This window comes from Nematolebias whitei, chromosome 9 (assembly GCF_014905685.2).
Source record: "Nematolebias whitei isolate Nwh7 chromosome 9, NemWhi1, whole genome shotgun sequence".
NCBI classification, from domain to species: domain Eukaryota; kingdom Metazoa; phylum Chordata; class Actinopteri; order Cyprinodontiformes; family Rivulidae; genus Nematolebias; species Nematolebias whitei.
Genome location: NC_056506.1, coordinates 39,727,769 through 39,741,124, shown reverse-complemented (window position 1 = coordinate 39,741,124; position 13,356 = coordinate 39,727,769). Strand labels below are relative to the sequence as shown.

Genomic DNA, 13,356 nt, shown 5'->3' with positions numbered 1-13,356 from the left:
TCACTCACTCACTCACTCACTCACTCACTCACTCACTCACTCACTCATCCATCCATCACCCATCCATAAATGCTCCAATTATTATTGTTTTTAAATAATTAAGCTAACAGTACTACAAACTTGTTGTCAAAATATAAATGGAAATCTTGCATGTGTCTTCCAACATGGACGCTTGGAAGTAATAATATAATGTTTTTTCTTCTTCTTTCTCCCTTCTTCAGGGGGTCGCCACAGTGAACTAACTCGCACAAAGATTTGGCGATTGTTTTTACGCCGGATGTCCTTCCTGACACAACCCCAGACCACCGAGCTACCACAGCCCTCTGTTTGGAGCAGAGCTGCCATCTAGGGCACCAAGGGGAGCAGATGGTGGGGTTAAGGGCCTTGCTCAAGGGTCCAGAGTTGGGCAAATGAGGGTGGAGGCAGGTGTGGGTGCTTCACCTGTATCACGCGCATTTTGATGTTGTCGGTCCGGGGAGTTGAACCAGCGACCTTCCAATCACAGGCCCACCTAGGGGTGTGAGATGGTGTACAGGTAGGGCAGCCAACTTGGGACCAGAAAGTCGCAGTTCGACTCCCCGCCATGCCCACATGTTGTGGTGTCCTTGAGCAAGACACCCAATCCCTAATTGCTCCCCCAGTGCTTACAAAGCTGCCCACTGCTCCACCCGGGTGTATCTCACATGTGATGGGTTAAATGCAGAGAACTCATTTCATCATTGTATGGAAACATACAATGACGACAACACAACACTTCCTTATCACTTACCTTCTCTAACCTCTGCACCACCACTCCCCTAACACAAACACTCGAAATAATGTGTGAAGAAGAATACAAGAATGTTCCTGAATTTAATGTAGGACAGGTTTCTACCTTCTTTTACCTCCTACATTCACACAGCCTGAGAGGTAAGACTTATATTAGAGCCATTAGTGCAAACTGCAGGAAAGGAAATTCACATTTGCATAACTGTGCAACAGACATTTTACACAAGTACATCTTCTCTTCAACAATGAATGATTTGTAATTTAAGCAACTGATTATAAGAAATAGAACAAAAATATCTTTCAAAAAGCTGATCTGTTTATTCAAGTTTGCCTTTATTCAAAATATATTATACACCAGGCTTTTTAAATTAACTTAGATACTTATTGCTGATAAGAGAAACAAATTACTCACATGAATGATCATACTGATTATTTGTTTCTCATTTTAAACCAGAAACACGGCTGATATTCACTGACATGAGATAAAAATAATAGTTTACCAAGTAGCTATCAAACTTTCTATTAAGTGAAGTTTCAGGTTTATTAGACATCAGGTTGGACAAAGATTGTCATATGTGGTTGTTCATAATAAAAACAAATGCTTTTTGTCTTTAAAAAAGTAATTAAGTTTATGAAGATTCTACGGAGGAGGATTATACAAAAGACGGTTAGGGCCACAGTGCAATAATTTTTCCCCCTCTTAAATCAAAGAAAAGTCAGAATTCTGTTTTTTTTTCCTCTCAGAATTCTGACTTTAATCTTAATATTCTGACTTTTTCTGAAATTCTGACTTTAATCTCAGAATTGGGGGGGGAGGAGATATTGCATTGTGGCCCTAATCCTCTTCCATAAGGTTCAGTCCTGTTAGCTGTTTCGTTGTTTTACTTTTATTGCTTTGATTTTCTGCTAGAAAATAAAATAATTCAAATAAAAAAAGAGTAAAATATACAACTTTTATGAAACATTTAAAATATTTGAGTCTGATCATGTGCATTTTCTTATCTAAATAATACTAAAAAAAAGTAGAAGAATAACCTTTAAAATATCTGAATGAAGATGAAATAAGACTTTTTGTGTGTCTGTGTTAATGCAACAAACTAAGTACTGCAGAAAAGGTCAACTTTAAAGCTTTGAAAAGAGGATCATACTCCAGATTAATCGCCGAGACTAGAACAAGAACGAGAAAGGACAAGGTTGCAGATTTTGTCAATAGCTTGTGAACTTCAACATCAAAACTTCAACACAGCTGAAAGACCAAAATGACATTCTTTTAAGATCTGGACGTATATTAAAGAGAACGACTTTTCAAGGCAGCCTAAAGGGTGCGGAGATAGATAACCGTGCACATTTTAATCTACACTGTTGTCATGACAGCAGGAGGCTTCGATAAGCAAAGACTAGAAGAAGTGCTCATGGAAACAACAAGGCGAGCCACTCAAGGTGACAGCAGCTGAGGTGAGCTGAAAAATATCAACTCTGGGGGTGAATGAAACCCCATCATTAAAACAGACCTAAGACATTTCCTCTTTCTAAAGAGGCATTCACACAATTCTATTTTCACACAGGCAATCAGTGTAGGCAGCACCTAATTCAATGTGACAACGCAACCTTGAGACACAACCCACCCTCCCTGTCACGTTACAAGGCCTAAGAAAAATAAACAACCAGCTCAAAAACGAGAAAATGCACACAAATAACTTTGTTTTGGTGTCATTGTTCCTGCTTTCAAATCCACGAGAATACAAAAATCGTATTACAGCGTCAGCACAGCTCCATCAAATCTACGTTCACAAGAGGAAGGTGTGCATGAGCAATGTCCTATAAGAAGCAGGCGTTAAAATATGAGAAGTCTTTGAACGAGATTTGTGTGCCGGGCTTTTAAATATCACGAGGCTGCTTTAATACAGATAGGAAACAAGCTGCGCACGATGTTCAGTGTAATTAACTGAGCCGGGGCAGGAAGGAATGCGCTGGATTTTACATGAGCATTCAGAATGGAGTTTAACTTTAATCCCTGCTTTTAAAAATACCTTTTTATGCATTATTCTACATTCTGACTCCTTTTAAAAGATCATCACTGCTCTGTAACTTCACTCCTTCACTTTCTGCTCATGCACTACAAACAAATAAATAAATGAATGGGGTTCAATGTGTGCTCACAGCTAAGACAGAACTTAAAATCAGCCCTAGGTAAACTTTTGTAATTGTTTTTGTATCTAAAGCTTCTTTTATATAAAGCAAATCTAGTTTCTTTCTGTTTCTAAGATTTTGGTACAGATAAAAAATGAATATATTCTGTATTGATATAATCATAAGAAGGGGAAAGCACACCTTTATTATTTTTTTATCAATGACCTAATGATAAAAATCAGTTTGTCTTTCTTTTTTTAACCAAAACACGACAGAAAACCTTTTTGCCCCTTCATATAGATTTATGTCCACACTATGTGATTACATTGTTTACCAGGCACATTATTAGATGAAGAAGTTAAACAAAGTGGCTCAGGGAACTCTGGATGTGTATTTTAGATAATGGACACACACAAAAAACACATTTCCATTTGTTGCTTGTCTATTTTCTAGTGTTTTTGAGCAACGAGTTGAAATTTCAGGTCTCTCTTGTAAATGAGTCCTCGAGGCTCAATGGGATTAACATGTCTCAATAAAAATTGAATGAATTTATATACAGTATATATAGACAGAGGGGTGGCTTGAGATAGAAGTACAGTAGTCCCTCACTACTTCGTGGTTTGTTTATCGCAGACTCGCTCCATCGCAGTTTTTCAAAATAAGATTGGACATGACACACAACTGGCTGATTGATGGATGAGCCGCACCATTGGCATGGAATTTTTATGTAAAATAAATTATTTTTATTTATTTTAAACCCCTGCTGCACCTTTGTGCAGCTCAAAGCTGCAGGATAAGCTTCCTCCTGCAAATGATCAGCTGATCTCAGTGCAGAGAGGAGAAGTGGGCGTGGCCAAGAGTGCTTGCAGGTGGCAAAGAGCAGCCGAGGCAGGGAGATGAAATCATGACATTCTGTGCTCTTTTAGAGCGTTTAGAAACATTGTCTAGAATATTGCAAGAGTGTGGGAAGGGTTTAAAACACCTATGTGTGTGTGTATATATATATGACCCTTTCCAAAAAATAAGAATATCATGGAAAAGTTGTTTAACTTCCATAATTCAATTCAAAAAGTTAATCTTTAATAGATGATAAATTAAGGGCCTGCAATTTAAATTATTTCAAGTATTTATTTGTTTATTTTTATATAATTTGGGCTTCCAGCTCATGAAACCCACGAAAACAGGAATTCAAAAAATTAGAATACTGTGGAGAAATCAGCCCAAATGTTGCAGGGCATGGATGTTTTAAACCGAGCGTGACACATTAATCACCTACTAAACTCAAAGCACCTGCACAGGTTTCCCCAGGTGTCATTAAATTACTTCAATTAGGTTCAATTGTCTCAGTTCGGTTCAATATGGGGAAGACTGCAGACATAACTGGCCAGAAGACCATCATTGATACCCTCCGTAGGATGGGTAAGCCACAAAAGTTCAAAGCTAAGGAGGCTGGCTGTTCACAGAGTGCTGTGTCCAAGCATATCAATAGAAAGTCTAGTGGAAAGGCAAAATGTGGCAGGAGAAGATGCACCAGCAAAAGAGATGACCGTGGGCTTCAGCGGATTATCAAACAGAGAAGATTCCAGAATCTGGCAGAGATCCAGAAAGTGTAATGAGGCGGGAGTCACAGCTTCAAAAACCACCACATTCAGATGCATCCGGGAGATGGACTACAAAAATCGGGTTCCTCGGTTCAAGCCACTTCTGAACCTGAGCCAACGTACGAAGCGTCTCAACTGGGCCAAGGAGAAGAAGGGCTGGACTGTTGGCCAGTGGTCCAAAGTCCTCTTGTCTGATGAAAGTAAGGTGTGCCTTTCATTTGGAAATCAAGGTCCAAGGGTTTGGAGGAAGACGGGTGAGGAACAGAGCCCATACTGCTTGAGGTCTAGTGTGAATTATCCAGTCAGTCATGATTTGAGGTGCAATGTCCGGTGCAGGTGTTGGTAAACTCTGCTTTCTTAAATCCAAGGTCACCACAACAGTCTACCAGAATGTTTTAGAGGACTTCATGATTCGTTCTGCTGAGGATCTGTATGGAGATGCAGATTTCATCTTCCAGCAGGACCTGGCCCCTGCCCATGCTGCCAGAAGCACCAAAACCTGGTTTGATGCCTATGCCACAGTGCTTGACTGGCCAGCCAACTCGCCGGACCTAAACCCCATTGAGAATCTATGGGGTATTCTCAAGAGGAAAATGAGGAGCACCAGACCCAACAACAAAGAGCTGACAGCAAGCATCAATGAAATCTGGGCTTCCATAACTCCCAGTCAATGCCACAGGCTGATTGCCTCAATGCCACGTTGCATCGAGGCAGAGATTAAGGCAAACGGATTCCCAACCAAATATTGAAGATTGACATATTGTTTTGAAAGTACCATATTTTGATTGATTTGTTGTGATCCTAATTTCTTTCTTTCTTTCTTTTTCTGCAAAAACTGAGAAGTAGTGTGGGTTGATTTTTCCACAGTATTCAATTTTTTTGAAATTCTGTTTTCATGGGTTTCATGAGCTGGAAGCCCAAATTATGTAAAAATAAACAAATAAATACTTGAAATCGTTTAAACTGTGGGCCCTGAATCTATCATCTATTAAAGATTAACTTTTTGAATGGAATTATGAAAGTTAAACAACTTTTCCATAATATTCTTTTTTTTTGGAAAGGGTCTGTATATATATATATATATATATATACTAAAATAAACTACTAACTATATGTACTACTATTCCTACTTCATAGTTTTTCCACTTATCGCGGGGTTTCATGGTACGGATCCCCCGCGATACACGAGGGACTACTGTAAACTAAATCAGATTTCTAAACAGAGCGGGTGACACATTTGGACAGGTCAACAAAAAACAAGATAAAGCTGAGAGCAAAATATCTGCTGATTGGTTTGACATGAAAATAAACTAATTTTTCTTTGATGGAAATATGTGAATACATATAAAGCATGTATACACGTCAGGATTAGCTGAAGACATTACCAGTATTTGAATTCAAAATAATTTTCTGTTCTTCGCCAATTAAAGTATTACTGAAAGTATATGTTGTTAAAACACCCAAAATACTACTGAAATAATAAAATAGTAGAACTAATAATCTGATCTGAAATGACAAGACGACAAAGATTTACTTTCTGGTCCAAGAAGGCAACATTTTTGTCTCTTAAATTAGTTTTATCCTACAACTTGTCACCAGTTTGAAAATAAAATAATAATAATAATACTGTAATAATCTTCCTTAAACCAACGCACAATAATGCATACATAACGTATTCAAACCTAACAGCAGATATGTCAGATAACAGCAGATATAATAAGGTCTCTCTTGTAAATGAGTCCTCGAGACTCAATGGGATTTAAATGTATAAATAATGGATGAATGAATATGTAGAATATATATGTAGCTCCTTTCATAGATGAAGAGGTGTTTGTGTACTTTTCATTTTCTTCAAATATAATCTTTATGTTTGGAGCTGTTACTCATTTGACTTTATTTTAATAAAGATTTTAATAAACTGTGAAAATTGAATTTTTCTTCCTTTTTTACCTTAAGGAGGCTGTTTTTCTAATATTGCTTAAGTTTTATTACATTTTTAACAATCAAAATAAGCCTAATGAAATGTCAGAATAAAAACAAAGCAGACAAAAATCTCCCTTGACTTAAATACTGTTAGTTGACATTAAGTTTTTGTTTATTTAATGAAACTTTCCATCGTCTTGTTTTTTCATTACTGAAAATACTAATTCTACAAACATCTTTGTGTACAAGTTTAATACTGGACACATGTTGAGCGCTGTTGATTTAAAAGCAGGTTTTCAGTGTATATGTAGTGAGGACTTTATGTTTACACTTCTCTGATGTCCTGTAACTGAACCTGAAGTCATTGTATATTTTAAAAGATTTCTAAATAAATAAATAAATTAAACAGCTCATCTGTTATTTGTGAAAAACGTGAAATTTCAAATCCATTTCGTCACAACTACCCTCCAGTCTGCAGCTGCAGAATCTTAAGAAGCTAAACTTTTCATAGTCTCTGTGGGAACACACTGATGATACTTTAAACCTGTAGTTCCCTTTTGTGCACCCCAGTATTCTCAGCAGTAGAGATTTGTATTTGACCTTACATAATTTCGAACATATCACCAATCTTGAACCTAAACAGATGTCCAATCAGCCACAATTAATAAAAATATGAATGATGTTGTGCTGGGGCTTCAGTCATTTCTGTGCGGACGGTTGAAACTGTCATATCTACATCAGAAAGCCTGGTTAGATTTAGAGTTTAAGAACAAAAAGTGAGATTTGCATCTACAGAAATACATCACCAACATCAGTGAAGCCATAGGTGTGTTCATACCAGTTGTGGACCATCAGCTTCTGCACAGCCAACAGGGCGTTGTAGCGAACTAGCTGGTCTTCATGGTGCATATGATTCATCACCAGCTGCTTTCCACCCAGCTGCTCAATCACCCTGACATGGGAGATAATGGGAGAGAGATATAGATGGATCACAAATGCTATTTTTCATGTTTTAGGTCACTCAGTGATCCATCATGTAATCTAATTCAGTCTAACAGAAAATTTCTGTGTATCTTATAAAGGCCTTTGAAAGGACATGGCGCCCTGAAAAGGAAAACAACTGCATAATGCTTGTCACAATAAAGGAACAGGAACAAAATATACAAAAAGTGCATGTGTTGTTACATATCAACATTGTTTAAACAATCCGACAGGTGTCTAATTAGTAAATTGTGGCTGTAAAGGGAGGTGTCAATTCAATGTTAATGAGGTTACACGGTGATAAACAATAAAAATAAATCTGCCAATAGTAATGTCTTTAGAACACAAAACAATGAGGACAATCTTAGTAAGCAGACAAAGACCAAATGAAACACAAAGAAAGGTGACCATTGTTTTTTTTAATATTAACACCAAAGATTTTAAGAGCAATGTGTAGTTGCTGTTCACACAAGCTTCACAGCTGGATATTATCTCCTGGAGATGAACCCTCACAACAGGAAATGTGAGGAGAAGAATAATGTAAAGTAACATTTGTCTAAAGCAGCCACAAATTAAAAAGTCCAGCATGGAAATAATTGTTTTCTTTGCAACACATCATCAATACCAAACATGGATTATTGATGACACTGTTGTGTGCTGATAACGCAGCAACATTAATTTGAACAAAATGGAAAATATAGCCGAGTGAGTGAAAATAATAAAATGCATATCAGCAAAAAATATGGGAAACAGCTAATTTTACCAGCTTACTTTATGAAATAAATGTTCTGGAAAGTTACCTGCTACACACACCCATCGTTTTACCAGTGGGATTACATCCATCCCACTGTTCTAAAAGATCTTGTGAACATTTTATGGTTGTAGCGTAAATGTTAAAACAACTAATAATCACCTAACTCTGTGTATTATACACCTTAAAACAAGTATGCATATTTTATTCAATTTGAATAATGCAGTGCTCTGACATTAAGATTTATTTTTTTAATTATTACTCCTTTTATATACATCTGAATGTACAATCTAAAGAAGGTGGCATCGGGGTTCATGGTCACATGACCCAGTGATAATAAACAAGCTGTGCTTTGCAGGTAAACTATGGAATTTAAATTTAATTCAATTCAATTCAATTCAAAAATACTTTATTAATCCCAAAAGGAAAATATTTGTTGTTGTAACTCGTTACCCTCATTTCATTAAGAGATGTAATCGATACTGATGGCTGTCGGCAGGAAGGATCTCTTGTAAAGGTCCATCCCACAGTGGATCCTAAGAAACTGGCTGCAGATGACACATCTGTTTGTAATTAATAACAATGAGTTGGTTTGCCACTGTGGTTTTAGATCCACCTGGTTTAAGGACTTCACCAACAGAACTGAACGTTACCACAGGCACCATTTACGATCAAACACTGAAAACATTTCCCAAAATGTCTGAATTAGTAAACTAACTCCTTGGCAAACTGGAGCAAGCAGATCAAACTACAAGGTGCACTTTAATAATATTTTATTCATCACATTAATCTATGAGGGTGGCACGATGACTCAATTGGTGGAGCTGTTGTTTCTCAGAGAGACGGTTGCCGAATCAAATCCCAGCCGGGTACCTGTCTGTGTAAAGTTTGCATGTTCTCTTTGTGCATGTGGGTTTTCTCCGGGTACGCCAGTTTCCTCCCACAGACCAAAAACATGCATGTTAGACTGAATGGTAACTCTAAACTGTCCCTAAGTGCGAGTGAATGGTTGTTTGTCTCGTTTGTCTCTATGTGTCCCTAAGATGGACTGGAGACCTGTCCAAGGTGTCCCCCGCCTCTTGCAGCGACTCCTGTAACTGACTGACTGACGGACAGAGGGACGGTTAATCTTTGAAATTAATCTAGAAAAATGACAGTATTATGCAAAAGTTGGCACATATTCATTCTTGTTTTCTACTCCACCGCTTTCACTTAAATGTGTGGCAAAGCAAACAAGCCTCCACTTAATCCATGCTAATATTTCACAAATGTTCTCATGTGATGAGCGTTGCCATGAGAACACCTGCGCATGTGTGTGTTTAAGGACTATGCATGTCTATTTTGCAGGAGTCTCTATAGAACAAAGTGTAAATTAAGTAAATAACTTTTCAAATTAACCATGTCTCCGAAGAACCCAATTTGAGATTTTCAATAAACCAAAAGAATCTTCCCATCATATATTTACAAAACTATTATCCATCCATCCATTATCCTCCGCTTGTTCCGAAGCCGGTTCGCGGGGGCAGCAGTTTGAGCAGGGGAGGCCCATCAGACATCTCTTTCCACAGCCATCTCTTCCAGCTCTTCTGGGAGGGTTCCAAGGCGTTCCCAGACTAACTGAGAGACATAGTCTCTCCAGCGTGTCCTGGGTCTTCCCCGGAGTCTCCTCCCATTCGGACATGCCCAAAGCACCTCTCAAGGGAGGCGCCATGGGAGCATCCTTACCAGATGCCCGAACCACTTCCGCTGGCTCCATTCAATGTGGAGGAGCAGTGGTTCTACTCAGAGTTTCTCCCAGATAACAGAACTTCTCACCCTTTCTCTAAGGGAGAGTCCAGCTACGCTGCGGAGGAAACTCATTTCAACTGCATGTATCCCCAATCTCGTTCTTTCAGTCACTACCCAGAGTTCATGACCATGGGTGAGGGTAGAAACATAAACTGAACAGTAAACAGAGAGCTTTTCATTACAGCTCAGCGCCATCTTCACCACAATGGACCGGCACAGAGTCTGCAATATTGCAGATGCTGCACCAATATGTCTGTCAATCTCATGCTCCATTCTTCCCTCATTTGTGAACAAAACACGGAGATACTTGAACTCCTCCACTTGAGGCAGAACCTCACCCTTGATAGGACCCTGATAAGACTCCTTCTTCAGCTTAACAGCCTCCCTCACCCAGGGTGTCCACCACTGAGTTTGAGGATGGCCACTGTGAGAAGCACCAACAACTTTATGACCACAGCTCAAGGCAGCCACCTCAACAATTGAGGCATGGAACATGGCCCACTCAGACTCAATGCCCCCTGCCTCAGCTGGGATGTGGTGAAATCTCTCCTGGAGGTGTGAGTTGAAGATGTTTCTGATGGGTTATTCTGCCAGGTGGTCCCAGCAAACCCTCACTACACGTTTGGGTCTACTGGGTCTGTCTGACATTTCCCCCCACCATCTGATCCAACTCACTACCGGGTGGTGATCAGTTGACAGCCCTGTCTTCACACAAGTGTCCAAAACAAATGGCCGCAAATCAGATGACATGACTACAAAGGCAATCATCGATCTACAACCTAGGGCGTCCTAGTGCCGAGTGCACTTATGGACAGCCTTATGTTCGAACATAAGTGTTTGTGATGGACAAACCATGACTAGCACAGAAGTCCATCAACAGAACACCGTTTGGGTTCAGATCAGCGAGGCCGTTCCTCTCAATCACGTCCCTCCAGCTCATGCTGTTATTACCCACATGAGCATTGAAGTCCCCAGCTAGAGCACCTTCCAGCACCCACGCTAAGGACTCCAAGAAGACTGGATATGCTGAACTGCCGTTTGGCGTGTAGACACAAACAACCATCAGAGCCCATCTTTCCACCCTAAGATGCAGCAAAGCTACTATCTCATCTACTGGGGAAAACTCCAACATAAAAACACCAAGTCAGTGAGTCAGTGGGCTAAGAGTAGACCCACACCAGCTTGGCACCTCTCACCATGGGCAAATCCAGAGTGGAAAAAGGTCCAAACCCTCTCAAAGAGATTGGTTCCAGAGCCCATGCGGTGTGTCGAGGTGAGCCCAACTATAACTTGTTGGTACCTCTCAACCTTAGGCACCAGCTCAGGCTCCTTCCCCACCAGAGATGTTATGTTTCATGTCCGCAGCCAGGGTCTGAACGCCAAGGTCCGCACCTTTGGTCATTGCCCATGGAGTCACGCACCCGACTCGTATGGTCCCCTCTTGCAGGTGGTGGGCCCACAGGAAGGCAAACCCATGTTGCTCGTTTGAGCTGAGCCTGACCGGGTCCCATAGGTAAAGACCCAGTCACCAGGCACTCGCCGACGAGTCCCTCCCCCAGGTCTGGCTCTAGGGTGGGGTCCTGGGAATCCACGTCTGGGCAAGGGACACTGAGCTCTTTGCTGTATTTTGTTCATTAGAGATTTTGGAAGCTATTATAGCTACAAAGCTATTATACCCCCAAATTCATATCAATAGTGCATATTGTTGATTATTACAATATAACCATAATAATGTAAATGTCTAAGATTTTGCAGAATGCTTTTAAATGTTGATATATTGGTTTTAAAGAAATATTTCTTACCGTTTACCCCGTGGATAATGTCGCACATATTCTCCAATATCGTGAGCTGCCACTGCAATAACCTGAGGATCATCAGAAACTTCTAGCAGCCTCGTCAAGATCCTATTATCAAAAGACAGAAAAGGTCAAATTAAAACAACAAAGTTTTACAGTTTAGAAAGTTTCCAATAAACTTTATTTACTGACATTGGACACATATTTTCAACTCCTTTGTTTTGAGGAAATCTAAAAACATGAACAGATAATCTGTCTATATTTTGCTTAAAGTATTTTTTTAAATAAAAACCACATGTTCTTTACCATTAATGTTACTTTCATACTGAAGTAATTAAAAATATCTAAGTCTGAGGCAATTTGACAATTTCTTACAAGTTGAAATTGAAACAAAATGTGAGAAAAACAAGAAATAAAAGAGATTAACAAAAATTGATGTTAGTTTAATCTGAGATGATGCTGAGGTAATTAAAAAAAAAAAAGACAGTGATGGTGCAGAGATGGGCAGATTAGGACTTATAGTGAATACCGATAAAAACATCCGTGATTGAGTTAAGTAGCAAAGAAAATTAAATTTTTTAGTGCTAGTGGTTGACTCCTTAGACTGGAAACACAAATTCAACAAACAAGATGCTGTTGTTGAGAGGTGCACTAGAAAAAAAAAAACCCAAAAAAACCCCAAGTGTTAGAAAGATAAATAAATAAACAAATAAATACATAAATAAATAAATCAGGTTTAATTACCTTTTCCGTTCAAACTAGACAGCTTAGCATGCAAATTTGAATGGGCCTTTGTTGCATTATCTTTGCAGTAGCATCAAAACAATATAATAAATAAATAAATAAATAAAATGATATAAAATAAAGTAACACAAAAGCAAAAACACACACATTTAGACAAGCAACATATTTACATGTCTAAATATAGTCCTGTATGTTATGAAGTTAACTGTTAAAATAGTCTCAGATAAAAGTTCTAAACTCCGATTTTGTCACAGTCGTGAATGGGTGCGGGAAATCGAGTGACAAGTTTTTCACAGAAAAATGCTTTAAGTCTGAAGGAACTTGATCACTGTTTCAATGATGGAAAAAATAAAATAAAATAAAATATAAAAATTAAAGTTTGAACTGCAAAAGCCGAGGACAACTGTAGTTCTCAGACTTGAGACTTTAAAAGTTTTTGCATCATAAGAAATACAATTATTTTGTATAAATTGGACAAAGAGAAAAAATCTGCAATTTGTTAGCCCACATTGCAGAAAGTTCTGTCAAATATCATAAAACAAATTTCTATAGAAAGACCCATACACAGAAAATTAAGCAGTTATGTTAATTTCGCCCTATTCATTTCAGACAACTGTTCCAATAAATGCAAAAATAACAGTACGACTTCAGCTAAACAAACCCAGCTGTTTAATTTAGGCAAAGAAATAACTTCTGGTCTAATTTGAGCTCTGAGGAATGTTGTTAAGCACAGCTTTAGCTTTTGGCTGAAGGACAACTGTAAATGTGTTTCAAAATCATAATAAGCAATTCAGTTTCACACTCTTATAAACAGGAAGTGAAATCTGAAACCTGAACTCCAAACCACAAACACCAAAAGCCAATTGAGAGCTGA

At 38.6% G+C, this 13,356-nt stretch overlaps 1 protein-coding gene across 3 annotated transcripts in view; it reads right to left on the bottom strand.

Moving 5' to 3' along the window:
* atp6v1h (ATPase H+ transporting V1 subunit H) overlaps positions 1-13,356 on the bottom strand; it is a 37,521-nt gene that overhangs the window by 4,436 nt on the left and 19,729 nt on the right. For all 3 annotated transcript variants that reach the window (XM_037681810.1, XM_037681812.1, XM_037681811.1), the window contains 2 exons: positions 11,745-11,846; positions 7,261-7,374 (listed from right to left, as the gene is read on the bottom strand). In XM_037681810.1, coding sequence (XP_037537738.1) covers positions 7,261-7,374; positions 11,745-11,846 — 216 coding nt within the window. The remainder of the gene's footprint in view (positions 1-7,260; positions 7,375-11,744; positions 11,847-13,356) is intronic.